Here is a 25,763-nt window from a genome sequence, read left to right as displayed (position 1 = left end):
TCTCATCTTCCCTGTGTGCACTGATAGAAACCATTCTGCAATATTTTTGTTGACTAATTGTCCTGCGGCTTCTTTATTTTAATGTGCCTATGGTGAAATGTTAGAAAGTAACAGTGCTCAGGAATTTCATGCTATAGAGCAGTGGTTCTTAAATGCAAAAATGATGCTAAGTCTCCTCACAAACACCTTTTTATTATTATTCTTTTTTGTTGTCAAAAGAGGGACCAAGGAGGATTAAGGACCCTGCAGAAAAAATGGACTTCCTTTCTGAAGGCCAGATTGATTTGTACCAACCCCGATAAGAATTTAGTTTTCAATATTATCAATGATGTTTTTATTCTCAAGTCTACAACTTTGAAGGAACCAGTGATATATGGAGTCTTCACACCACAACTGTAAGTGTGGTACAGCCTTTTCTTGGATAAGTACTTTTAATCTCAGTTGGTTACCACCATAAGTAATAATTATTCCTCTGGTTTTCTTTCTTTCATTCTGAACTTTTAGGAATAACGTGGGGCTGTCTGCAGTGTGTGCATACAATCTGTCTACTGTAGAAGAGGTTTTCTCAAAAGGAAAATACATGCAGAGTGCTACAGTAGAACAGTCTCATACAAAGTGGGTACGATACAATGGTGAAATTCCTCATCCTCGACCTGGTGCGGTAAGTTTATATGATTTTGAATCTGATAACAAAAAATTAAAAAGAGACTTTTCTTTATAATGCTTAGGACTAAGGAAACTGGTAAATATTAGGTAGCTGGCCTGGATACTTCTTGTTTTAAAGGCTTTGTAGAAAAAACACTCAAGTGATGTATTCTGAACTTTATTTCTGGAAATCAAAAGTGGGGTTTTTAACTATACAGTAAGGTTATTTTCTGGTTTTGCATTTTCATGATTTTGTTACTAATTTTCTAGTGGCAAAATAGATGTCATTATACACTAGCCAACATCAAGTATTTTTTAGGTCAGTTGAACAGAAGTACAGCAAACACTGTATTGTCTCAGTGGGTTCAGCAAGTTTATCCAATACAGTGCATTGCCTGCAAACCAACATATTCATAGTGCTGGGTCTCTTTCACATTTCTCTTAATTTCTTGCATTCCCTGCAGTTGCTACTATTGAATGAGGTGACAGTTAAAGTAGTTAAGAAGCAGGAGATTCTAAAATGTATTTTGGGCCCAAATAAAAATGTAGTCCAAACCTCAGGGATTTGTACATCACAGAAGCTAAAGTGCTACGAGGACCCTCCTCAGTAGAATGAGTATAATATAAATGTGTGTTCACTGGCCAGAATAATGCAGAAAAGAAAATGTGCGTAGCTGCTGTTAATTGTCTCCCTTTTGTACAAGGTAATGGTGTAATTTGGTTGCTCTTTTTTGGTTTGTTCCTCTCACTAGTGCATAAACAATGAAGCCAGAGCATCAAACTACATGAGCTCTCTGAATTTGCCAGACAAAACATTGCAGTTTGTTAAAGATCATCCCCTAATGGACGACTCGGTGACTCCACTGGGAGACAGACCTCGACTAGTAAAACGAGATGTGAAGTACACCCAGATTGTAGTAGACAGAGTCAGAGCACTCAATGGCTCCATATATGATGTTATGTTCATCAGTACAGGTGGGTTCTGCAAAACACTTTTTTTTCAATGATGTACTGATTCATTAGGCTGAAGTATGTTCAAGGGAAACTCTTTGAGTGTCCATATTTACAGTGCTTTTACAGCAGTTGGTGCTTTCATTAAAGGGCAGTGGTGAGTGGAGAATCTTGCATGCTTTGAGAAAGCAGTGCAGGAAAAAGACTGCAAAACTGCAGTGAGTGCAGCAAAAATACATTTAAGATAATCCCTAAGTGGTCATTCTTTGTTCCAAAATGTTATTTCTTGCTGAGAGGTCCTTACGGTGACAAATTTAAGGATTGCCATTGACACACATTGTGTGAAATCTTCAGCTGAACACCAAGCAGATTGAGTCAACTTACAGCAGTTGTGCAATTTTTTCTCTGGCTTTTTATTTTAAGGATCTTAAATATTTTACTTTGTCATTTCAGATCGAGGAGCCCTGCACAAAGCTATCAGCTATGAAAATGGAATGCATATTATTGAAGAAACACAACTTTTCCCCAAATTTGAGCCAGTCCAAACTCTCTTACTTTCATCCAAAAGAGTAAGGGCTATAATCATCATATCATTCCTCTCATTTTGCTCTTCCTCAAAACTTTTTAGTACCACCTTATAATCTTGTTGTGACAAAAAAAGGCTGGAACTGCGCACAGAGACAGAGGCTGCATCTGTAACTCCTTGTGCTGCAGCAATATTATCTATTGCCTGCTGCATTTCAGTGTAGGTGCAATCTTCTAAAAGTATGTGGAGGTTTGGGTACAGGTATAGGGGTCTTCACTGTGATTTCATATGCAGAAGCTGAAAGTTGTGTTTTAAGGTACCAGTTTTCAGGTTAGGACCTCTGTAAAAATCCTGACCCCTTGTGGCCACTGCAAATCTGTGAGGAAAAATCCTTTGGGGGGCTTAGCTGAGGAGTAGAATATCTTTCTGACGAAATAGACCTAAGATGATTGAACAGTCTCATTTATTAGAGAGACTCATATCTGTGTAACCCAAATCTTGCAGGCTTCTACATGCTAGATGTATCATTAGTGCAGCCACGTTAGTGCAGCGGGGGATGAGGACCTCTGGTGAGGTCCTGTCTGTCTGGCAGGCACCAGCTGCAGCTCCAGCCTGGGGGTATAAGCCTTGCTGCAGGCTCCAAACCCTACCTATTAATCAGTTGCTTGGTTTAATACTGGGTTTGTGAGAGTGGGTGGATAATCACTCTGTACTTTTTACATGAGTTACACTTCTGGCCGTACTTAGACCAGCAGATCTGTGAACGTCTATGGAATTACCAACTAAAGCAGTGGCTTATAGTATCACACCCCTCAGACTGGTGAAATTTTGGGGTTTCTTAATCTTAAGGAAAGAATAACTCTTGAAATGTCTTGTAGTAATGCTGGTATTCAGTAGCTGCCTGGTGATCAGTAAAAACTCTGCAGCTAGGCATTTAGCAATACTGCCAAGATATCTTAGAAACAGCTTTTATTTTTGCGTGACACTTAATAAAAATTTCAGTGCTTGCAGATCTTGTAAAGATAGTCATATTTTTTATGAATGATGCATCACAGGAGCAACTTACGTATATATACAGTATGTGTGCATATATATACGTATAAAATGTTTGCTGATGTCTTCTGTTTTATCTGCAAAGAAAGCTTTAAGTGCCTTACTTTGACAGGAAGTTTCGGCATTTGCTTTATGATAGAAGATAATGATAAGATAATTTCAGCAATGAGGAGTGGAGATTGGGTCAAGTGTGAGTCATGAAAGATGCATAGTTGTGGTATCACCCAAGCAGGGATTACTTCTGCTTCCCAGCATGAAAACACAAGTTTCTACCTCCCTGGACATCACAGTAGCAATCACAGTCAGCTACTACTGAAGTCATTTGTCAAGCTGGTATTGCAGTATGCAATAGTGGCCATAGTGGCCATAATAAGGATTAATCCCAGGAGGTTAATAGTTGCTACCTTAGACCTCTCTGGAGTCAGTCTTTTCTGAACACACTACGGCAGTAGTCTTCAGGCCCTTCCCATGATTCTCTGCCTTGTTTGGAGAGTAGTGAGCAGTGTCAGGTGAGCCTACAGTAGATCCTCCTAACTCCTACTTTACTGAAAGATGTGTCTTGATTTTAAACCATGAAATTTCAGAACGAAAGACTGCATTTGAGCGTATGTCTCTTGAGGCTGATTGTCTGTCAGAGTCCATCTTCAGGTAATGTAAGCAGATTCTTTTTTGATACAGTTTTGACTTTCATTGTGCAGCGTCAAGGAGTTTCCTTGAAAGCTGTCTGCACACTTCATATGAGATGGATCCAACCTGATTTGTGCTTGGTCTTGTAACTTACTCTAGGGAATGCTGCTAGCCAGAATGCATCATTTGGTAGCTTGATTTTAAAACACTTCCTCGTGACCACTGCATCAAAGATACTAACCAGTCCTGAATTCTCATGGCAAAACCTCCTTACATCCTTAATGAAAGAATGACAGTGAGCCCCAAACCCTAAATTCATTCCTAAGATGCCCTGTTAGTTGAGGCTGTTTCTTATATCAAAACCAGAAGTCTGCACCATGAAATGAGGTTTTTCAGAGAATGTTTCTCTACTGGAATCTCTTGGACGTCTGTCCATCACTTTCTGACCATATTCCTCTTGCCACAGTCACTGCAGACACAATCCCTGAGTACGTTTCTACATACTGAGATCTGTATGGTTGCAGTACAGGAAAAGCTACTCTGTGCTTGGATCTGGCTCATTTGCCATGACAACTGTGGTAGGGTGCCGATAAATCCACTCAGTATTCTGCTCAGGATGAAGAAAACCCACTGCCAAGGTGGGGTGTGCTGTTCAGCTTTGTATTCACAGCCTTTCAAAATGACTAGAGGGTTGGTCACTGGTGGTTTTGGGTTGCAGCGCAGGCTCCTTTTTTAAGGCTTTGCATAATAATATGTAAATTCACAGTGTACCTTTTGCTGTCGGTTTCCCTGAGCTTTGGAACAGATGAGTGAAATAAGGAAGCTGCCTGCCTTTTACAAGAAGGATGTTTGGGATAAGAGTGGTCTTTTCATGTCATGCTCTGGGTAATAATTGTTTGGGATCCCCAGCAGCAGTGGGTGAAACACCTGTTCTGTTTATATTCCCCTTTTTCTTTTCCACCTTTTCCAGTGCTGTTTCCTTTGAATACTGTCCAGTGTTTCTCCATGAGCCCCAAATAGGTAGCTGAATCTGACTCTTGTAAGGCTGCTGCTGATGCAGCTGCAGAGACTCAACTGGCAGAAGAGCTGAGGGCAGCAGTGCTGCTTTGGTTAACAGGAGCAGGAGCAGGTTCTACATACAGCAGGCCTTGCCTGTGCAGGCTTGCATGTGCCTGCTTCAGCCCCTGTCATCAGCACAGACTTGCCTTGCCTCACCTCGTAGGAGGATTGACAGTGGATTTGTATTTGTGGAAAAACTCTGTGATGAAGCCGTGGTTAGATGTGGTTACTTTCCATTCTCATAAACCATCTATTTCAGGTTTTTGTTCTTTTGTCTGTTTTCACTTCCAGCCTAGCTGATATTTTCCTAAGCTTCCTTTCTAAAGTAATCAAAATGTTTGTTCTGCTCCTGTTCCAGTTTTTACAAGTATGGCTGTTATATATGCAACTCCTTAAATTGTTTCATGGATTGGTTTGTTTGGCTTTGAGGAAATGACTGGCTGTGTTCTTTTTTTGTGCTTTGTTTTTTTTAGGGCAGAAGATACATCTATGCTGGTTCTAATTCTGGTGTAGTTCAGTCTCCAGTTGCATTCTGTGACAAGTACACCACTTGTGTTGACTGTGTTTTAGCAAGGGATCCTTACTGTGCTTGGAAACCCCATGAAGCTTCCTGCATTGATATTTTTAAAGAAAATGAAATTGAAAGGTAATGGTAGCCTTTTATTACCTTACTGTTACAATCAGTATTGCATCAGCCTCACCCATTATTGTTAGTGCTATTTTTTAAGCCAAATGTTTTCAGATACAGACTTTCTCTTACCAGTCTACGTCTGCTTGTGCTGTTTTAGATAAATCTTGCTTAGGACAACAGGGTGGGCAGGCTATAGGAAACAAGATTTGAAATTGTAATACTTGGACTTCCTTTTACAGGAGCTGGATTCAGAACATAGGTGGAGATGCATCATCTTGTTCTGGTGAGTAGGTCTTCGAAGAGCTCTTTCATGCCTCTAGGTGAAGTAGTGAAAGTTGTGTTTGGTTTGGCTTTTTTGTGATTATGGGAATATTCATTAATATTTTAATAGGTATGATACTGTACTTTTGAATATTTGAGCACCTGTACAGCCTGCATGTTGTCTTAAAATGTCTGTTTGTCTGCATTTCAGTGTGCAGTGCACAAACCGCTGAAATGAATGGGGGCACCTCAACAGCAACTTGTCAATGAAAGCAGTATTTGCCATAAATAATTCTAGGGCAGAGGCCTGTCTCTATGATACAGCATTTGACATTCTACTGTGAGACTTGATAAGTGCTTGGTTATTGTGTCTGGATCAGAGTAAATGGTCCCCAAAAGGCTGGTTTTCTGGTGAGAGGGAAGGGTGACTCAGAACATGATACAGAGCAGCTGAAGTACCCTTTGTAGTGATTTAATAAAAATAACCACAGGTCCTTTCTTTGTAATATGTGCTGCTGCCACCAGATGAAGGAGATCTTAGAGCAGTGTTACAGGAGATTTTTACTGCAGTAAAAAAACCTGAGGAGTTTGATTTACTCTATTTTTATTTCTAATTCAAGCAAAGCATGGACCACCATCAGAGTTTTGGTTGTTAGTTTTTCATTAATTTATGGTGTTGCACTGTGGATGTGCCATAAGTGCTGGTATTTTTTTAGAAGAGAGTTCAAGTTGAGTAACAGCACTTTGTTCAATTCCTTCTTGAATATTTTGTAGCTGCTGATTTACTTAAAGTGCACTAGTTGCATATAAAGTGATACTAAATTCAGCACCTTGTCTCAAACAATGACTCCTCTCAGATGCACACTCAGTTGGGATCAACAACATGTCATCCTTATTTGGAAGTGGAGGCTGTCTTATGAGTTTGAGGTGTCCTATCTCCTACTCTGTCTTAATGTCTCGCACGCAATTGTAGCTTGGTATTTTGCTAACATCTTTGCATGCTGTCATCTTGGTCTTGTGAGGTAATCTGAATGCCTTAATCTTTACACTTCTGTTAAGACTATAGCACAGTCTTGTGAAATTACACAGATTAGAACAAAGGGGAATCATTGCTGATACTCTGCACATTTATTTTGATGTTCCAGATAAAGTAAGCGAGAATTCCCTACAGCATACATTCAAGCATGGGAGCACAGCAGAGCTCAAGTGTTCTCAAAAGTCCAATCTGGCACAGGTAGTTTGGAAGTTCAAAGATGATGTGCTGAGAGTGGAGAGTCCCAAGTACCGTCTGCTGGAAAAGGCACTGCTCATCTTCAATTTATCAGAAGGAGACAGCGGTGTTTACCAGTGTTTGTCAGAAGAAAAAGTGAAGAATAAGAAATTTTCTCAAGTGCTGGCTAAGCATGTCTTGGAACTGAAAAAGATCCAGCATACCACGGTGGGCCCCACCGCGGCAGCTGTACCAACAGAAGGTAATAGTGATGTGCCGAAAGTGTCAACTGTATCAACTGAGGGGTCAACCGCTCACACTTTGACTACTCATATGGTACCAGTAACAACAGCAAGGATAGTAACAAAGCCACTTGGCTCTGTTCTAACAAGTGCACCCTCCAACACAGAGCTCTTCAATTCCATTCCTGACGCGGTCCCGGAAAAGACAATGTTCCTCAAGTCAAATGATAATTTCCTGTTGATGTTCCTCTTCCTCTTCTTTTTTATTCTGTTCTTGTGCCTGCTCTCCTACAACTGTTACAAAGGGTACTTGCCAGGGCAGTGCTTGAAATTCCGCTCCATCTTGCTGCTTGGTAAGAAGAAAAAGTCAGATTTTTCTGACTGTGAGCAAAGTGTGAAGGAGACACTGGTGGAGCAAGGCAGCGTCAGCCACCAGAGCGGGGAGCAGCCAAAGCCAGCGCACGACACTGGCTATGAGACTGAGCCCGACTGTGGGAACGGCCAGCTGCAGGCTGGGGATTCGCAGGCATCCCGAGAGGTGAAGGACAAGCCCTTCGATGTCAAGTGTGAGCTCAAGTATGCTGACTCGGACGCAGATGGGGACTGAAGGACCCAATTGTCTGATTGAGTGGTGGAAGTCGGCCGTGGTCCCGTGGCTAGCTATTTGAGCACAGAGAGCGCGGGTGTGACCGCTGAGCCATAGTGGGGATTACATACTTATGCTGTACAGCAAGCCAATTAGCATTCAGATCTCACCAGTTTAGAGAAGTAGTGTTCTTGTCTGCAGACCCTAGCATCTTGTGTTGTACTGTCTTACACTTTTTTTTTAAATGGCCAGTTTCAGATCACCATTTGTTTGTTCCCAATTTTACCCCCAAAGAGTGCTTTGCTCTTGTGAACGGTTATTTGCTTGTTCTTCAGCCTTCTTCTTCCAATAGGATAAAAGTAATTTTCTAATTCAGTTGGCTTTAAAAAGTACTTCAGTCTACACATATTTTTTTGCTGACATTAAAAAGACCTAGTTTCATTTTAATTCCAAATTGGAAATTAAGTTTAGTTTATCAGATTGGTAAATTATAGACTTTGTCCAGATTGGGACATTTTTTTTTCTCTTTGCTTCTAGTGATTACTTTTAGTTTTATGCTTTGTGTTTTGACACACTAGGTCTCTTTAGTTGTTTAAAGTTAATTTTTTTAACTGCTTTTTAAGTATCTGAGATTTTAAGGAATAATGGGGATAGCATTGCCTTGATTTGTGTAAGACTCAGGGATAATCTTGTTTAAAGGCTTTCTTTCTTGGCTGCTTTCTAGCAGTTTAGGTACAACAGTATCAGTACAAAACATCGAGTAAGTGGGGGGAGGGAGGAAGTAATAGGTTTAGGAATGCTCTTTTCTTATATTTTTTCCCTTCCCTACCCCCCCCCAGCCAGCAAGCTGGACACAGTCATATTCTGTTTTGTGTACAAGACTGAATTTCTTTGATTATTTTTTTTTTTTTTTCCTTCTTGGCTTTATTTTATTTTGTTGGGTTTTTTTTATGAAACAGTGCAGGCAAGCAGGTATCAGCAGTGACGCAGAGAGGTTTTTGCACGGTGGAAGCAGAGCTGGAATCCAGAAGAATTAACTACAATAATTCAGCTAGTGACTCGCTGGAATGGACTGTTAGGATACAGCCTGATGAGAAAACATTGCCGATTCTTTTTCTTTTTTTCAGATTCAGAAATAACTCTGCTTCTTTTTGTGACAAATCTTTGCAGTGTCACCCTTTCTGGATGACACCTCCCCAATCTCCTATGCAGCTGGAGACTGAAACTGGAGCTGCTCAAAACAATCAGTTTTGAACTCTTTATGTGAATCATGCCTGCAATCGTGAAAGTGTGCATTTGTTCTCAGCCTGGTTCACAGCAGCACTGTTTGTCTGTAAAAGCATTTTGTGCGGTACAGTCTTGAAGAATTGTTCCTCTCACTGCATCTTTCTGTAAATATTGCTAGAAGTAGAATACATTTTAACAGTAAACAGTATGCCTGGGCTGCTTTTCTATGTTGAACTTTCACGTGAATACAATTTAGACCATCTTAGTGTAAACAGTTTATATTTTATAAGATTCAGTTTGGTTTTATTTTTCTATTTTTAATTATGTACATATAACAGAATAAATATTAAAATAAATTGTATTATACCTTGACTTTTATGAAACTTGACACAGTGACACTACTTTCCATATTGCAAGTACTGATGCTCCTTGTGGTTTCCTTTAAGGAGTGAAAAGCAGTTAACAGAAGTTTCAGTTTGGATCATATTCTCTTCTCAGCTTTAATTGAATGGGTTATAACCCAGGGCAGGGTGGAAGGGTGGAAAAATAAATGTGGGTGAAGGAAGAAAGCGCTCTTCTCTAGCGGCTTTGGAATACTTCCTTTTACTACTCTTCTAAAATTCATTTGTGTCTCTGCATTATTTCTTCAGTGTGATGTATTTCTTACAACTTCTTTCCTTAGTGTACCCTCTTTTTTCTTTTCTGTCCTCTTCTGTCACACAGCCTCATCTCCTATACCTTTCCCTCCTACTGGTACCTCCTTTTTGTCCTGTGTTGGGAGTGACTCATCTCCTTCACCCACCAGTACCCAGCCTGATGTTTGGTCTAGCACAGACTCTGTAAAGATCATGTTGTTGCCACCTTTCTTAAGTGAACAGGCACAGCATGTTAGTGTCTGGGGACCCTTTCGCCTCTTCTGCCAAGCCACAGGTAAGTTGGAGGACCCCTGTCTAAACTAGCATTTTCTGCATTAAAGGTTTAGATATATTGTCATATACTGTGTATGGTTTACTTTTTGGATGTTGGAGGGGGGAAGAGGGAGAAGGAAAGGAAAGAGACCGTTTCAGCCTATATTGTCAATATGCTGTTGCTGAGAATCTGGCACTGTGAATGCTGTGAAATGCAGGCTCTTATTTAGCAGGCTACTGTAGTATATTAATAGGCAGTTAATTTTAATAGGCTCACTTTTATGCTTTGAAGGAGTTCACTGAATCATGTTTGCATATGGATGTTTAGCAGGTAAATATCTACCATTTGTATGTATGCTATTTAAAAATACACTTCTGTTGGATTTGTATTTAGTGTATGTTTCTGGTCTAGGTCAGTTACATTTTCTTCAGCCTTGTTTCAAGTGGTAAAGTACTTACAGTAACGACAACTTCCATTTTATGAAGAATATATTATCTGAAGTTCACAGGAGAGGGGCAAAGCTCTTTTCTGTATAGAAATTCAACATTTGTCTTTAAGTTTTTGTTTACATAGTGGTTGCCTGTTCAAGCTAAGTGAGATTTAATGGACCTAAATTAGTCTTAAGATGTAACCTTATTCCTGAAGAGACTGTAGGTATTTATTTTTAAAATTATCATTGTTTTGTATTGTGTGTTAGTGTTACACAGAATCAGATCAAAAGTATAAATTATTTTTAGAGTAGGTCTTAACAAAGGCATGATTTTTATTTCCATGGATAAAAAGAACAACAGTGGGATGCAGGTTCTTTCACAGAATAGAAACACAGAATCATTTAGATTGGAGAAGACCTTTCAGCAATAATCTGTTCACTCTTTTTATGGACAATTCAGAAACTTTTTGTTGTCCACCGTGAAAAAAAAATGTAATAATAGCACAAAGGATTTAAACAGTTTGATCGTGCTTAATATCTGGAATTTATTCTAAAGTTGCTTTTTTTGTCCAGCAATGTCCATTTCAACATGATACCTGTGCTGCTTTTAAAAAAATTGGCAGTAATTGTAATTTGCCTTCACAGTGAACTTAAGCAATAAGGAGCAGTGTCCTAAAGTCAGCTTGTAGAATTTACTCCTGAGGAGATATGGACAAAGACTGGAAGAAACAGGAATCGGGCACCCAAGAGGTGCAGGGATGACAGAGGCAGGGACAAGAAGAGCCAGCAGCAGAGGCATTTCTGACCACTCTCAGAGAGTGGGAAAGGACTGGGCTTTGTGGTATGAGTGAGGGGCTGACACCCTTTGGGAAACAGGACATTTGACTACTACATCACACCCTTGCCCAGAACTGCAGCTTTATTTTCATCATTTAAAACAAACAACCACCAAAAAACACCCAACCAACCAAAGCCCAACCAACCAAAAATATCCAACAAACAGGCAAACGAACAAGCAACAACAAATGCAAACCAGCAGCTTACCTGACTGATGCAGACCTTTTGCTTCATCTTTCTGGGACCTGCACGTGAAGATGTATAAACCTATCCTGGATGGGGTGGCTTAGCAAATACTTCTGCTAGGAAGCCCTGTGCTTGGGTTTACTTGGATTCCATTAGAGCCTGTTGATATTTCTTTATATAAACATAACTGTAATGAAACTTCATTTCACTCAGCTATGCACATAAGGTAAAATGTGTTTGCAAGGAGCAGAAGGGTTAAACAAGACTGGCAGAGTGTTAAATGTTGTACCTGGCCTTCTGTGTAAATGATAGGTACCAGCAAGTGTTATGATGCAAGTACAGATTGCCACATCATCCAGTCAAAAACCTGAGGTTTATTTTCAGTCAAGTTTCTAACCTTTTTATGGGAATTGCTGAATCTTTTCTTTTTTTTCCTTTTAATTGTACATATCTGTTTCAAGTTGTCTGGAAACTGAGCAGGAGTTGGTGAGTTCTCTTACTTGTCTGTTACTCATCCCACAAGTTTTAACCTGAAAGGTGCCTAAGGGTAATACTTTACAAGCTTGTAACAGTCTCATTTCAACAACATTAAGTTAAAGTGGATACAGCACAAAGAGCCACATGCACACTTATTTTCTTCTGTGAAATTAAGTTTTTCAGGAATGGAATACTCCTGCCTTTCCTGAAAAGGAGGGAACACAGCTCCCTTCACAAACTGCACCTCCCTCTTCCCCCCCCCCCCCCCGATTCTCTCTGCTCCTCTGAAGAGTCTCGCATCTGCACAGTTCTCCAGAGACCTCACACTGCCAAGCCTTAGGTCTCATATCTGCTTTCTCCAACATTGTAGAACTTTAAACTTTTTAAAGGCATTTGAGAAAGACTACAAATGAATTGAACAAAATACTACACCATTTGTTGCCAGAGAGCGGCGGTGAGTTGATGCTGTATATACCTGCTGTATAATTTCTCTGGTGTGCTCTGTTGAATTCAGGTACAGTTGAAACAGGCTTTTTCGTAGTAGTTTTGGATCCACTTACAGATGTTTTACTGACACCTCGCCCAGCTGTAGAGTAGTATTTTCTCTACAGACAAGTGATGAAGTACTAGAATATCCTGAGTGTGCTGAGCAACAATTTAAATACATTTATAATCAGAAATAGTGCAAAATGTTATGCTTTATTTGTATTTTTGGCCTCAGATTCGAAAGCTCTCAAGCATCCAAGATTTGGATGGTGTCAAGAAGTCTGATCTCCCCCTTTAGCTCCTCTGAAGCTGGAGTTTTTCCATAATGGTTTCTTAACTTTTCAGTCTCATTAAAATAACCCCGGGAGTGTGAACCCCATGTAAAGGTTCTGCAAACTCAGCAATATACTTTAAAGGAGTTACTATTTCATGGAGATATTGAGATGAGTATCTGGTTAACTCCCGCATACAATGCCTGTTCCCCATGGCCATGGTATTTTAAAGGGAGTGCAAGACAGCTTCCCACATCCACATGGGAAAAGATCCATAACTGATAAGAATGAGACTCACAAGTGATTAACTGCAGTTCTTCTGTCTTTGGTGAAGCTTGAAGTTGCACTGAAAGGCCGGGGGGTGGGGGGGGGGTGGAGATACGGTGCCCTTCACAAAGTGCTGCTACAGACTGGATAAAGTTCTAGACAAAGTCCATCTAGAGCGAGTCCAGAACAGACCTTGCGACCCTGTTGGCCGAGGGTTGGCTGTACTGTTGTCATGCAGTGCTGTGCAGCATGGGTCTGGGCAACGGGGCTCAATCCCTGTGCCCCAGGGTGTGCCCAGTCTGCCCCAGGAGGAGGAGCAGCAGCTCATGTCAGAGGCTGACTTGCCCATGGAAATGAGTAAACCTTCCCTCTGGAAGTGGCTCTCTAAGTCATCTTGGGGTGAGGCTTCCTAGATCAGTCGCATCGCCTGTGATGCGCTGGGGTGATCTGATTGCCTGACCTGGCACAAAGCATTCAGAACTCAGGAGAGGCGTGGAGGTGCGCAACACCCAGAGCAGAGGGAGCCTGTGGAGGAAGGGGCTTTGTGGTGGACAGCGACATGTTTTTCTAAGACTACAAATTACAGTTTTTTTAGTTGCAGTGTATCAGTATCTTAAAATGGAGTTTACTTCAGTTGTCACTTTGTTCTACTCTTACAAGAACACAAATAGCATTTCCTACGGGGACACACATCTGTGTCAGAACCAGTTGCAGTTTTCCAGTGTTGGGGCTTTTTTTGTTGTTGTTGTTTGTATTTGTTTTTTTGGTAGTTTTTGTGAACTGCTGTATCAAAGATTCCCCAGAACATCTCTTCATGTCTTCATCAGTGTTTCTTAGTAGTTATACCTGTAGACAGATGTATCATTAGTTTTTGATACCTGAAAATGGTTTAACTGGTAGCTTAGAAAGGAAAAGCTCTGCATTTCCCAGAACAATTAAACCTTCTGCACAAATACTTTAAAACTTTCTTTTCTTTTTTTTTTTTTTTAAGTGTGCAGTGTACCTGTATTTACATGGTGATGCTTTGTTGAAACAATAGCCTTGAATTTGATCTCTGTGGTTGCTTAGTAATCTGTGGTTGGTTTGTCTTTATCCTCATCCAGGAATGCTAAATTTGTACCTTTTAAACAGTCCTGTATCGCGCTTTATGGATTACATTCTCCTCAGACCTTTGGTGTTCTATTGCATGCTGTCTGTGTATGACTTAGTTTCAGCATCTTCTACAGTAATCTCACAGCAGTGGTCAGCTTTTAATTCTGTAGTTTTGTACCACTTCTGTCAGTGATTTCTGCACTGACTGTTTGTCACTTACAGGCATCTCAGAGTAAAACCATTCCTTTGTGCAGATCTGTGTCATGCCACCTGGTTTTTATTTTTTGAGATGCATCTAGAATATGCATCCTCTAAAAGATGCATCTAAAATAATAAATCTCAAGAAGCTGAAAAATTAAGATTGTTCCTTTAATATATTAACAGAAAAGGGCTTAGAAGTTGTGACATAAAATTATAAAATGACATAAATATTGCAGACCATAATACACAGACATTAGAAGTATCTTTCTTGTTACTTTAGATTGCAGGATCTCAGTGCTCCAGTTATCTTACTAAGACATTGGCACTTTTCTTTACAGTCACCAGGGTCTGCTGTGGCTCTCTTACATGCAAAACTGGCAGCATTAAACACCTTTGTGTTGGTGTTACCAGGGCTCTGATGGTTTCTCCACTGGAGATTCTGTAGCACAACTGGAAGTTAACGTCTGTGGGGACTAGAGGATGCATCCTAAAATTCTGTCGTAACAGCAGATTTTGGATAATTCCTGTGGAAATTTCTCTTGCTGTGCACTTTCAACTGTAAAGGTTGGAGTCAGGCAAAGAAATACATGGAAAGGAACACACACACCTCTTTTAATGTTTTCTTGTAAGGACTAGAATAAGCTCAGTTGGGGAAACCTCCCCTTGTTTGACTTACATTTGTAAATGCTTAAAACATAACGAAACATTAGAATATCTTTCTCCCCGTGAGGAAGTTGTGTCCAGTTAGGAGTTGTAGTTGTGGTCTGCAAGTATTACCGGTGCGTGATGTGCTTAAAACATTCCAAACTGCACTGTGTGCTGTAATGTATTCCCCCCTATACCAGTATGTGAGTGTTCTTGCACACTCATTGGTAGATTCTATCTACAGCACACTCATTGGTAGATTCTATCGACAGCATCATGTGTCAGTGGGTTTAGGTAAATTAAGACCACCACATAGTTTTAAAAGGGTCTGATTGGTATCTGCAGTTTCAACAACCCATCCTTATAAGAACATAATTTGTCAGAAAGTCTCTTGAGACTGAGGAATACACCAGGTGCCCCTATGGAGGGGTACCTCTGTGAAGCAGCAGCTCTGCTCCTTAGTTGATCAGCTGAGCTCTTCAGCTTACTTTTGGAATTGGGTGCTGCATGGGCCATTTGCAGAGATGACCTGATTTGGTCACAAAACAGGCACTGTTCACCATTTCAATTTAATATACATATGATTAAGGGGGGAATGCAAGAAAAAAAGGTACTGCAGAATCTGTGGCAGCTTCTATGGTTTGACTAGGTATATATAAAAGGAGAAGTTTGCTTCACACTGAAGGCTTGGAGGTCCAGATGTAATTTGTAACGACTTTTGGCTTATGTGTTGTTTCAGGAGAGATTCACTTTGGTGTGTTATCTGCTCCCGTGTACCATTTGCTTACAAGACCTTTACCTGACCTTCCAGCTAAGTCTTTCTTCTTTAGAAATGCAACATAGTTAAAACTGTTTTTCTCCTTACTAATATGCAGCTGTCATTCAGTGATGTCTCAGCCAGTCCTGCCTAGTGAGATGTGGTGGAGTTGGTTGGGTGTCAAGAGTCTCTGGAGCAGAACCACAAATCCATGTGCTCTTCCTCAAAACTTCTTGTTACCCAAGCAGCCCAGTTGCAAACCACCTACCTGTACACTTAATTTTCCTGTCTTTCTGGAGAGAGCTACAACCTGTAGGCTTGTGATAACTAATCCTCTGTGTGATGGCTGATAAAACTGGGTACTGGTTTGGAACAGAGCTGTCTCCTCTTTTTTAACTACTTCAGCAGCAGGTGCTTACCAGAGTGTCGTGGCTTAAGCCCAGCTGGTAACTCAGAACCACGCAGCTGCTCGCTCACTCTTCCCCTTTTTCCTCTGCCAGCTCCTGGAGGGATGTGGAGGATTGAAAGAATGTAACTCCCACGGGTTGAGATAAAAACAGTCCAGTAACTAAGGTATAACACAAACCACTACTGCTACTACCAATAATAATGATAAGAGAAATAATAAGGGAAGAGAATACAACTGCTCACCACCCACTGACTGATAGCCAGCCTGACCAGAACAGTGATCTCACCCTTCCAGGTAACTGCCCCCAGTTTATATACTGGGCATGATGTGCTGTGGTATGGAATACCTCTTTTGCTAGTTTGGGTCAGGTGTCCCGTCTCTGCTTCCTTCTGGCTTCCCCTCCTCCCTGGCAGACCATGAGGCTCACAAAGTCCTTGGTCAGAGTAAACATTACTGAGCAGCAACAAAAACCATCGGTGTTATCAGCGCTGTTCCCAGGCTGAAAGTCAAAAACACAGCACTGCACCAGCTACTGAGAAGGAGAAAAATGATTACTGCTGCTGCTGAACCCAGGACACAGAGGTGCTTCAACATGTCATTGATCCCTCTGTGGAGATGAAAATCTTATTTCCAGTTCTTCACCTAGATCTATCGGGTGAACAATGAAGCAAAAGCCATAGCTTTTGCCCTCTGGAGAGCAGCAGTGATTTCTAGGGAGTATGTTACTCCCTCAAATACATTCTTCAGTTCTTCAAATGACATAGTAGGTGTGTTAGCTGATAGGAGCCAAAAATCAGTGAGCAAGCTCAAACTGGAACCTGTTTTTTTTTCTGCCAGTCCTAATTCTAGATGCTATTGCTTCTTTTAACTATTCTATAAAGACAGTTATCTGGGTTCATGCTGCAAACCCTTTTTTGGGCCCACTCAGAGAATATCTGAATAAATGCTGTTCATCACAGGGAGCGTGGACAGTTATGGATCACATTTTCATCTCACAGCCAGGAGCCATTTTCCCAACCTGCTTTTGCATTGCACCCTGAGAAGGCAGATGCGGTGTCCTACCTCCATCTCCATGCACTGTGCCTCATATCCTCTGGTGACAGGCAGCTTCCCCCAGCTTCTGTGATTCACAGGAAACACTTCCTGCCTTTAATCTGCCTTGATAAGGCCACAACAGCTTGTGGTGGTATTACACCAATAGTTTAGTAACTGACAAAAGCACCAGGTTTTGAAGGAGCATGTCATGGGTTCCTCAGTATGAAATATTTGGTGTTTGAAGTAATATTCTTTGTTAGCAATTCAGAGAGGTCCGTCTTCCTGGGATTTTCCTTTTTCATTGCTGTCAACCTATTCCTAGTTTGTTTTCTAAGAAGTATTGCCCCTATTTAAGAAAACCAACCCCAAAATCCCCAGTGACGAGATGCAGCCTACCAACCTTGTACACTGTTCTCAGAAAACTGCAGTGATGCTTGTCTAATTTAAAGATTCTTTCCCCTCTTTTCCAATCTGTTTCCCTCTTGATGGCTTCATGTACTATTTATTTATTATTCTGCTAGCATGTCAGCAGCAGTGGCTGACTCCTACAACTTAAACTGTGACCAGCCTTAAATCTAACTTTCAGCCCTCTGTGGAGTAGTGCTGGTGGCTGTTTTCCATGTTAATGATTGACTGACTTTCTGTGCCAACTCTGATCTCCGATTTAAAATAATCTTCCTGCACCCAGATTATAGTGTCTGTTTAAAACTTAATCCCTGCTCTGGATGACAGCTTTCCTGTATGATCTTGGGTTTCTGACATCTTGGATGTTTAGTTCAGTAGCATTTGGTACAAGCCAAAGCTGCAAGTTAGATAGCAAGCATTAAATCCAGGCATCCCTTTTTTAAGATTAACCTTATTATTTTTTATCTGCTGTGCGTTTTGAGCTTTGGAAGGGGTTTTGGTGTGTACTGCGGGAATAAACCTGAACTTCCTGTCACTGAGGACAGCCTCTGGTAGCAGTTCTGTGTCTAGATCAGAGGAATTTGTGTGGACATCTTGTTACCCTGCCAGGATTCCTCTGTGGGATACCTGTCGGTTATCTTCACTGGATTTCAGTTTGCTGTCAGGTTTCAGAGATTAGTTTTGCTGGGGAAAGCTTTAAGAGGTTTAGGCTTGCTGACTGCTCCTGCTTTTTTTCACCCGACTTACCTCCCTCTATCTTGAAGTGTTTCTCTGAATAACTTACAGGGAAGCGTTGTTTTAATGTCGCCCTCCAAGAATCATGTTGATAATGAGGTGAAACTGTGTGCTAAGCCAACAGCAATGGGATAGTGCTTCTGAGTGTTTCATGGTACAGCTTCATTGGGTGGCTCTTGAAATGCCTATACAGTTCTGCAAGTTGCAGCATTCGGCAGGAGCTGGCTTGGCCAGTACTCCTTCTTGCTCCCCCACCCCAGGCTTATGTCAGTGATCTCTACTTAATCCATAATCTCTTGCTTTCAAATTAGTATCTCCAAGCTTTCTTGCAAGCCATATGTCTATTAGGATTTGATGTGCACATGGCAAATGCTTAATTTGGTACTGTTTATCAGGGCACACCAGCTCTGAATCTGTGGCTGTTCCCTTAAAATTCTTTGTATCTGGTGTTACTTATTATTTTAACCTTAAGATCAAGTTTGCACCAATAATTCAGTGAATGCAGTTAGACTGTGGATAAAAGTTTACAAGCAGCTGCAGTGGTTCAGGTTTCTGATGCTATCTATGGCTGCTGAGGTTTCTCCTTGTGGAAAATCTTGTGGCAGAATAATCTGGCTATTAAATGCATGGTTTGTGCAAACCTGCCTGACCTGATGTAGGTCAGAGAACCTATTTTGCCAGCAGAAACTACCCATACAGTACCTGGGCAGTACCATTTCACTCCAAGTGCTGAAAGCAGAGGTAGAGAAAATGAAATCTATCCAGAAAAGCAGCAAACATTTTCACAGACACTGGAAATCACAAAGGGCTCATGCGGAGAAAAGGGGTAGTTCAGACAATGCATCAAGGCTTTTTCATTTTTGTTTGGTAACTGTTAATCTTTCCCCTTCTAAAATCGTTAATGTGCAAGTTGATAATTAATACTGTATTTCTGAGATTGAAGTAATGTCTTCAAAACTGTTTATAACATTTCACTGTTGCTTAAACATAGCTATGTACATATCTGAACAGATGTGCTGTTTAATTCTCTGCTTGAATGTACTGTTTTAATATGACCTTTTTCAATCTTTCAAGCATTCTTAAAATGGATGGCAAAGTAAGTAGATCAATTATGTTAGAAGTTTTGTATTTTAAAGTTTGCACTAGGCATGTAATTAATTGGTACCACTACTGTAGAGTATATGTTCATATTTATTCCTTAATCTTCAAAAAAATACTTCTCTATTACACCCGAGTCTGAATTTATCTCTCTGGAGTTGTAGGAAATACTTGCATTTAACAGCTGTGATTCAGAGCTTTTGCAGATAAGCTCTGTTGCCTAAATAATAAGGTTTCCACTGCCTAATCCTGAAGAGAAAGTTGAAGTAGAGAAAGTAGTAGCACAGTGCCTGAAACCAGAAATATGATCAGTAAAACCCCTGACTAGTGCCTGAACTTTGATTTTGCTGTTAACTAACTGGTATCATACATTGGATGGGGATGAGCGTATCTGTGGGGATTTCCACAAAGAAAAGAAAGGGAGGGTAAAATTGCCCAATTCTGAAGTTGCTGACCTGAAGCAACACAACTTGCAGAATTTTCCGCATTGGGAAAAGGTTGGATTTTAGTCCTTTAGTGAAATGCGTGTCTAAGCACAGCCTTTGACAGATTTCTGGAACAACTGTGATCTTTAGCACCAGCAAACAGAGCGGCTTCTCTGGTGTGAACAGTAATACTTGAAGGCAGCTTAGGAATCCTGAGTCCCACACAGAACATGCCTCTTCCTCGCATGGTCCCAAACCAGCATTTTTTCAAGTTGGTGGATTTAGGTAATGGTCCTGTTCCCATGTCTCATGCAAATAAATTCTGTGAATTTATCGCTTTACTCAAGCACCTGGCTTTTAGCTTTGCAGTGCTAGAGCAGTAACTCTTCTAAGCTTGGAAAAGTTCATCCCTGTGGCTTGTGCCATATGTGGCATTCCCTCCTTTTATTGATCTTCACTGTGGTCAAGTTGGTCTTAACTTCTCCAAGCCAGCTTGCCCTCTGCAAATACTATTGCTTCATTTTATTTCTGCATGAATGCTGTGACAGACTGTGGCATCTTTTAAAAATTATAATCCAGACTGTTTTTTGAATGTAGGTTTCTGCTCTTCAAGACCTTTTTGTTGTTTTCTTTCTGCTGTGCCTGTATTTACTATTCTTCTGCTTTGTCCAAACTCCAACTTCAGCACTTGTTTACTGAAATAATTTGTCCTTGGTTCCAGACTTCCCATGATTTTTACATGTAACCCATCTACTATTAATTGTAGAACAAGTACAGTCACCCATAGACCTCTGTATTTTCATAATGAGTGTGTGCCAGGCTGTTTTCAGTTCAGCATATGCTCGCCATCTCCACTTTGTCAGTGCTGTTGCCAGTCCCTCGAGATTCTGCCATTTCCCTCCCTCTTTCCTTCAGAGATAAACTCTGTGCCAGGCTTTCACTTGATGAGGTTCTCTCTCATTCAGCCTTACTATCACTACTAACTTATGTGTCCATATTTGTAGTGTATTAGTTCTATTTCCAAATGACTTAAGAATTTAACACAATATTCTGAGGAAGTGCCAGATGTAAAGAATACTTGTTTAATATCTAAATTTAATTAGTTCTCAGGGCACTAACCTAGAATCAGATCATCTAGAGAAAAATGACACACCAGTTTGCAATCTGAAATGCTCATAGTAGAAGCTGACCTAATAGGTTACCTGTTCTGTCAAGACATGCTTGCAAAAATAGTTTTTCTTTTTACACCAAATTTCTCTTTACATCTTCTCTTGCAAAGGCTAGCCTGGATCCTAGGTCCTGAGGGGGAAATAGGCATGTTTTTCATATCAGAATCACTCTGAATTCTAAGCTTGGCTCAGAGGTCTCCTTGCAAAGGAGAAGGCCTGGATACTGCCAAATACACTTCAGCCAACCTTGCTGGTTTTCTGGGAGCAGCTGTTCTGTCCTCTGGGCTACTGTCAATATGTGACTCGGATTCAGTCTTCGCAGGTTAAGACTAATAACAGCAACAAAGATAAAAGATTGGATTGCTCTTTGTTGTTGATCCAAGCTTCTTCCAAGTTCTGTCTTGCCTAATTGCCTGCTGTGACTAATGGTCCTGTGCTTCTTCCAATTCTGCTTCTTTCATTATTAGTTCCAGCATCTTTGACACACAGAGTTCCTGAACTTTTTCCCCTCCTGGCCTTTATTTCAGATTTTGCAAGGCATGTCTTAGATGCTTTGTACCAGAAGCTAGCTGGATCAGCACTAGATTATGTGGCCTAGCTCCAGAGGAAATCGTACAGGCAGGTAGATGCTGCTGATGTTCATCATCTGCTTTATCATGTTTGTGGAGCACATTTTCCCTCATGGGAATCCAGATGGAATTTATAGACATGAACTCATTTACAACTTTGGCTTTAACACAAATTACCAATGCTAGCTCCATTTATCCCAATTTACTTAGAATTTAAGAAGCCTATGAAATATTACAAACAGCTATGCTTTTGAGCCTAATTTTGATGTCTTGAGGTTTTGTTTTCTTTTCAAAGACTTGTATTTTCTTATAAAATAAGCTGACTGACATTTTTACAGGTCCGGATGGCTCCTATTTTGTCTGGAAGAAGAACAGACAGATGATGAAAGCATGCATCACTGAGCAATCTCATATGCTGTTTGATGGCAGAGTGCATGTCCTGAGCTGGGTGAAAGATTCAGTATCAGAAAATACAGAATACAAATGTTCATTTGTCTCAGAAGCTGGGAACATAACATCAGAAGTGCTCATCACAGTGGAAGATAAAGGTAGGCTGGTTTTGAATGTAGTCAATGTTTGGCCTGACCCTGACATGAACAGAGCTCTGTAATTCTCACCCATAAAACGTGTATATCTGAAGATGGTAACTCTTACTTGATGTGTCTGCTTTAATTGTTTTTGAAAAGGTTTTAGAACCACCAAAATTCCTTCTACAAAGGACTGACCTGCCCATTAGCAGTTACGTTCTAGAAATGAAACTGCTGAACTAATGGACACAAATTAAGTCAGATTCTTTTTAACTAGAGCATTAAAAACAGGCACTCTGGGGAGAAAGCAGAAAAACTTTGATGCCAAGGAAATCAGATGGCAAAGAGAAACCCCCAAATTGCAACCCAGGATGTTAAAAAAATCAAGATTATCAGCAAACCACGTGCTGTTGGGTGAGGTCAGTTCCTACTGCTTGGTTTGGACACTATCAAGGCAGCAGGTCAGTGCTAACTTCAGCAGCTCTGCAAGATCTTCAGGTACCCACAACTAACCAGTGCAACTCGAGCAACATTAGCAACTAGCTTTCGAGAACTTATCCAGGCCTGAAGAAGGTCTGAACAGTGTTTAGAAAGACAGCAGGAGTGATGAAGTTGGCAGGGTAGGGTGAAGTTAAAAATAATTAGCTGGTTAGTGAACACGAACTTGTCAGGAACAGCTCTTCTTTTTTCAGTGATGGAGAAAAGCAGTAGGAGTTACACAGTTGTCTTGCCATCACTCCAGTTACTTTGAAGTCTGCCTCGGTAGCAGAATGAAGGTCATCTCAATGAAACAACTGTAAATGTAAAGCAGAGGGAGGCTTTCAATGTGCTCCAGAAGTACTGTATATTGATGCTTGTGTCCTGAAGGATAAACAGAAAATACTACATCTGTGTATGTTGCCACCAGTGTTACATTCTGCAAGAAAAACTGGCAGACAGAATCTGAATTAGAATTTTATCAAGATGCACCAAACAGCCCTTAAGTTCTCAGTGGATTTAAGAATAACTATATAACATTACCAAAAAAATGAAGAAACTACAAACTGCATGTGGACAGCTGCATCCTATTATTCTTCTCCCCAGGTGTGGTATGATGTAACTGCAGCATTCCTGAGCTGCTTGGATGGGACTAAACCCTAGCCTGCAGGTTGTAGGTTTTCAGATATTTTGGATTACAGGTAAAGGCACTGAATCTGTTTACTCTGGAGGTTATAAGGTTTGCTGCAGAGGGGAAGAGCCATGACCGTTTCTACAGACCTTACTTCCAAATATCATGAGAAGAGGTAGAACAAAACAAAGGACAAAATGGTGGCTTTCGTTCCTTCTTTCCCAGTCCTCCACATGAAGTATTACAACTGAACAGATACCATCCACTTACTTCATCCCCATGTACAATTCTCAGATAGTGCTGGTCAGGATGGATGGGCCAAAGAATTCCATACCTGGAGAAGTGCCATCACTGAACATGACAAGATGATGCGAAGCTGGAGGAAAACATGGGTAAGAATTTCCAGAAATTTCCCACGGTGCTTTCTACATGGCACACTACAATCCCAATTTTATAGACAGTCTATGATGCTTCTATGTATTTATGTAACAGTGATCCGTGTTCCTGTACGTGTCATCATTCTTTACCCTCTCAGAAGTAAAGTCTGCTTGATTTGTGACATCTATTACAGTTATGACAGCTTGCTCCTTCAGTCTACTAACCAGTCATTTATCCTTATCCTTCCTGGAACAGTTAAATCTGTGTATATGGAAATACTAGCTTAATTTCAGCACATCTGTACACTAACTGGATTGCAGAGACTATTGGACTTCATAAACGGTACTGTCCATAAACATTGGCCTTCCTTTAAAGAACAATAGTCCAGAGCTAGCTTTTAGTATTTTTCACCTGCAGTTAGAACAGATCATAAACTGATAACCAAAGATTACTTCTGATACCTTCTGTTTGCTGCAGGTGGAACAGTTAGTACAGGCAACCCTTAAACCCTATGTTAACTTTCAAAGCAGTATTAACACATCATTCTGAACTTCTTTCTTCTTCAGGAGAGCTGCAACAAGAAAAACAGCCTCTAATGCACAAAGGAACAAACAAGCTAGGAGAAGTGTATGCAAGTTAAGCATAGCCAGCACTCTTTTAATATCACAGCTTTCAAAGACTTATTTCGTAATGATGATATTAAAATGGCTATTCAGGAAGATCACCTGAAGCTTGAGGTTGGAGAGGGTATCTTTACTGCGCCAAAGAATAACTAAGTTATGTGCCAGAAGAGGTGCCACTCATCCCATGCTGGAACTATCTTTGGTTTTCTGATGCCAGTTATTTCAACTTAATGAAGAAAAAAGTGGTCACAGTAAAAGTTGTGCTGCTCAAACAATATAATATGATGTATGGCTTCTGTTTTGAGTTCATTAAGCAAACCAGTTAATTTTGGGCTTGAGGATCTTGTCATATGATTTAGAGATTAATAATAAGATGTGGATCACCTTTATTTAAAAGCACTTTAACTTGGCTACTTACTTTCTTTGAATACGTTTACCCTTACACTCTTTTCCCCGTCTTTTGAACAGCAATCCTTTCAGGTGTCAGCAAGTTAATTTGTTCTAACACATTTCTTCTGGTAATAAAGTTTCTGTACCAAATAAAGAAGTTCTGATTAATGCTCAAAATAGAGATTACAGTGCACCCAAGTTAAAAATATTGAATGAGTACTAAGACTATTCCTAGTGAACAACTGCAGAATGAAAACGTGAGGGCCTACTTAATCCGCAGTGGAACCGTTTTCCTGCACTGCTGTTTGATGTTCTTTCTGCATCTAATAAAGAAATGTCTAAGGCATTATTCAAGTTTTCTGTCTTATCATCTCCACAGTGGTTTTCAGCAATCTGGAAACAAGTAAAATGCCATCTAAGAATCACTGTAGCTGGAGCCCAGTGAGACAGCTGCTCCTAGCAATAGCAGAAAGCATTATATTTCTCCCTAGATTATCCTATAACAGGCAATTAGGTTGTTTCCCACAATGAAGAAAATATTTTCCTCAGTTTAAGATTTTAACTGAATGATACCCTCTGCCCCCAATATCAGAGCACATACCGAACACATGCAGGGTGAACCATTTTCACTATTTTTTACATTGGTAATCATAAACTGATGCAGACTTCTGACAGCCTTCAGAGGGTATCTCTGCCCCACATTGTGTTTCTCTTCTGACATCTTTTATGGCTTAGGGACAACCATAAAAGATTTTTCTTGCAGTGTCCCTCCTTTTTTGTGTTCCATAGATTTCAAGCAGGCTAAAGTTTAGTTTAATTTAGGTAATGCTTTGTAAGACTGAGGTCAGATGAGCATGGCTGTACTCTGCCTTGTCTCTGCAGTGAAGTACTGCAAGCAGTAAAAATTTTGCTACACTCTTAAGAACAAGAAATAATTTTGAACAACCTGTTTCATTTCCAAAGTAACTTTTCATGCTCTTCTACAGAAAAAGAAAGGAAAAATGAGCTGTTAGCGTGAATAGGCCCCTATTCCATGCAGTGACTTTAGTTGTTTCAATGTTTTAGATGTGTATCAAAGTGGTACAAGTATGAGTAAATCACAACTTACCTCTGGATCAACAGCTGCTGGCCAAAACCATCTTTCATCACTGGGATGTTTCACTTTTTTAATTAGAAGAAACTAACACAAAAAGATCATCGTCATAACCAGTGATCAGCTGTGCACCGCAGCTTAAGGGGACTTCCCCTGCTGACATTCCTTCCCTTGCGGACATTTCAAGTATCATTAAATGTCCATCAGAAGAGTTCAATTAAG

At 40.4% G+C, this 25,763-nt stretch overlaps 1 protein-coding gene and 1 long non-coding RNA gene across 5 annotated transcripts in view; one reads left to right on the top strand and one right to left on the bottom strand.

Annotated features, from left to right (window-relative positions):
* SEMA4D (semaphorin 4D) overlaps positions 1-24,137 on the top strand; it is a 40,949-nt gene extending 16,812 nt beyond the window's left edge. The window contains exons 9-19 of one of the 4 annotated variants that reach the window (XM_057413816.1): positions 220-395; positions 505-661; positions 1,398-1,620; positions 2,050-2,165; positions 5,335-5,507; positions 5,732-5,775; positions 6,899-7,225; positions 9,742-9,948; positions 21,761-21,970; positions 23,352-23,449; positions 24,002-24,137. In XM_057413816.1, coding sequence (XP_057269799.1) covers positions 220-395; positions 505-661; positions 1,398-1,620; positions 2,050-2,165; positions 5,335-5,507; positions 5,732-5,775; positions 6,899-7,225; positions 9,742-9,948; positions 21,761-21,970; positions 23,352-23,449; positions 24,002-24,031 — 1,761 coding nt within the window. In that variant the 3' untranslated portion in view covers positions 24,032-24,137. Of the gene's footprint in view, positions 1-219; positions 396-504; positions 662-1,397; positions 1,621-2,049; positions 2,166-5,334; positions 5,508-5,731; positions 5,776-6,898; positions 8,396-9,741; positions 9,949-21,760; positions 21,971-23,351; positions 23,450-24,001 lie in introns of those variants that run through there. The other 3 variants (XM_057413818.1, XM_057413817.1, XM_057413815.1) reach the window with 3 other exon arrangements.
* Positions 22,711-24,718, bottom strand: LOC130601627 (uncharacterized). The gene is made up of 2 exons (XR_008972726.1): positions 23,897-24,718; positions 22,711-22,810 (listed from the first exon to the last, which is right to left on the bottom strand). It is a non-coding gene; the product is annotated as an uncharacterized LOC130601627 (long non-coding RNA).
* Positions 24,719-25,763: the final 1,045 nt, after the last annotated feature.

The sequence above is a fragment of the Pezoporus wallicus genome, unplaced genomic scaffold (assembly GCF_028554395.1).
Source record: "Pezoporus wallicus isolate ANWC-B61680 ecotype Strahan unplaced genomic scaffold, APGP_CSIRO_Pwel_v1 contig_10094, whole genome shotgun sequence".
Classification (NCBI taxonomy): Eukaryota; Metazoa; Chordata; class Aves; order Psittaciformes; family Psittacidae; genus Pezoporus; species Pezoporus wallicus.
Note: the sequence above shows the minus strand (reverse complement) of the source record. Positions and strands in the feature narration are given on the sequence as shown.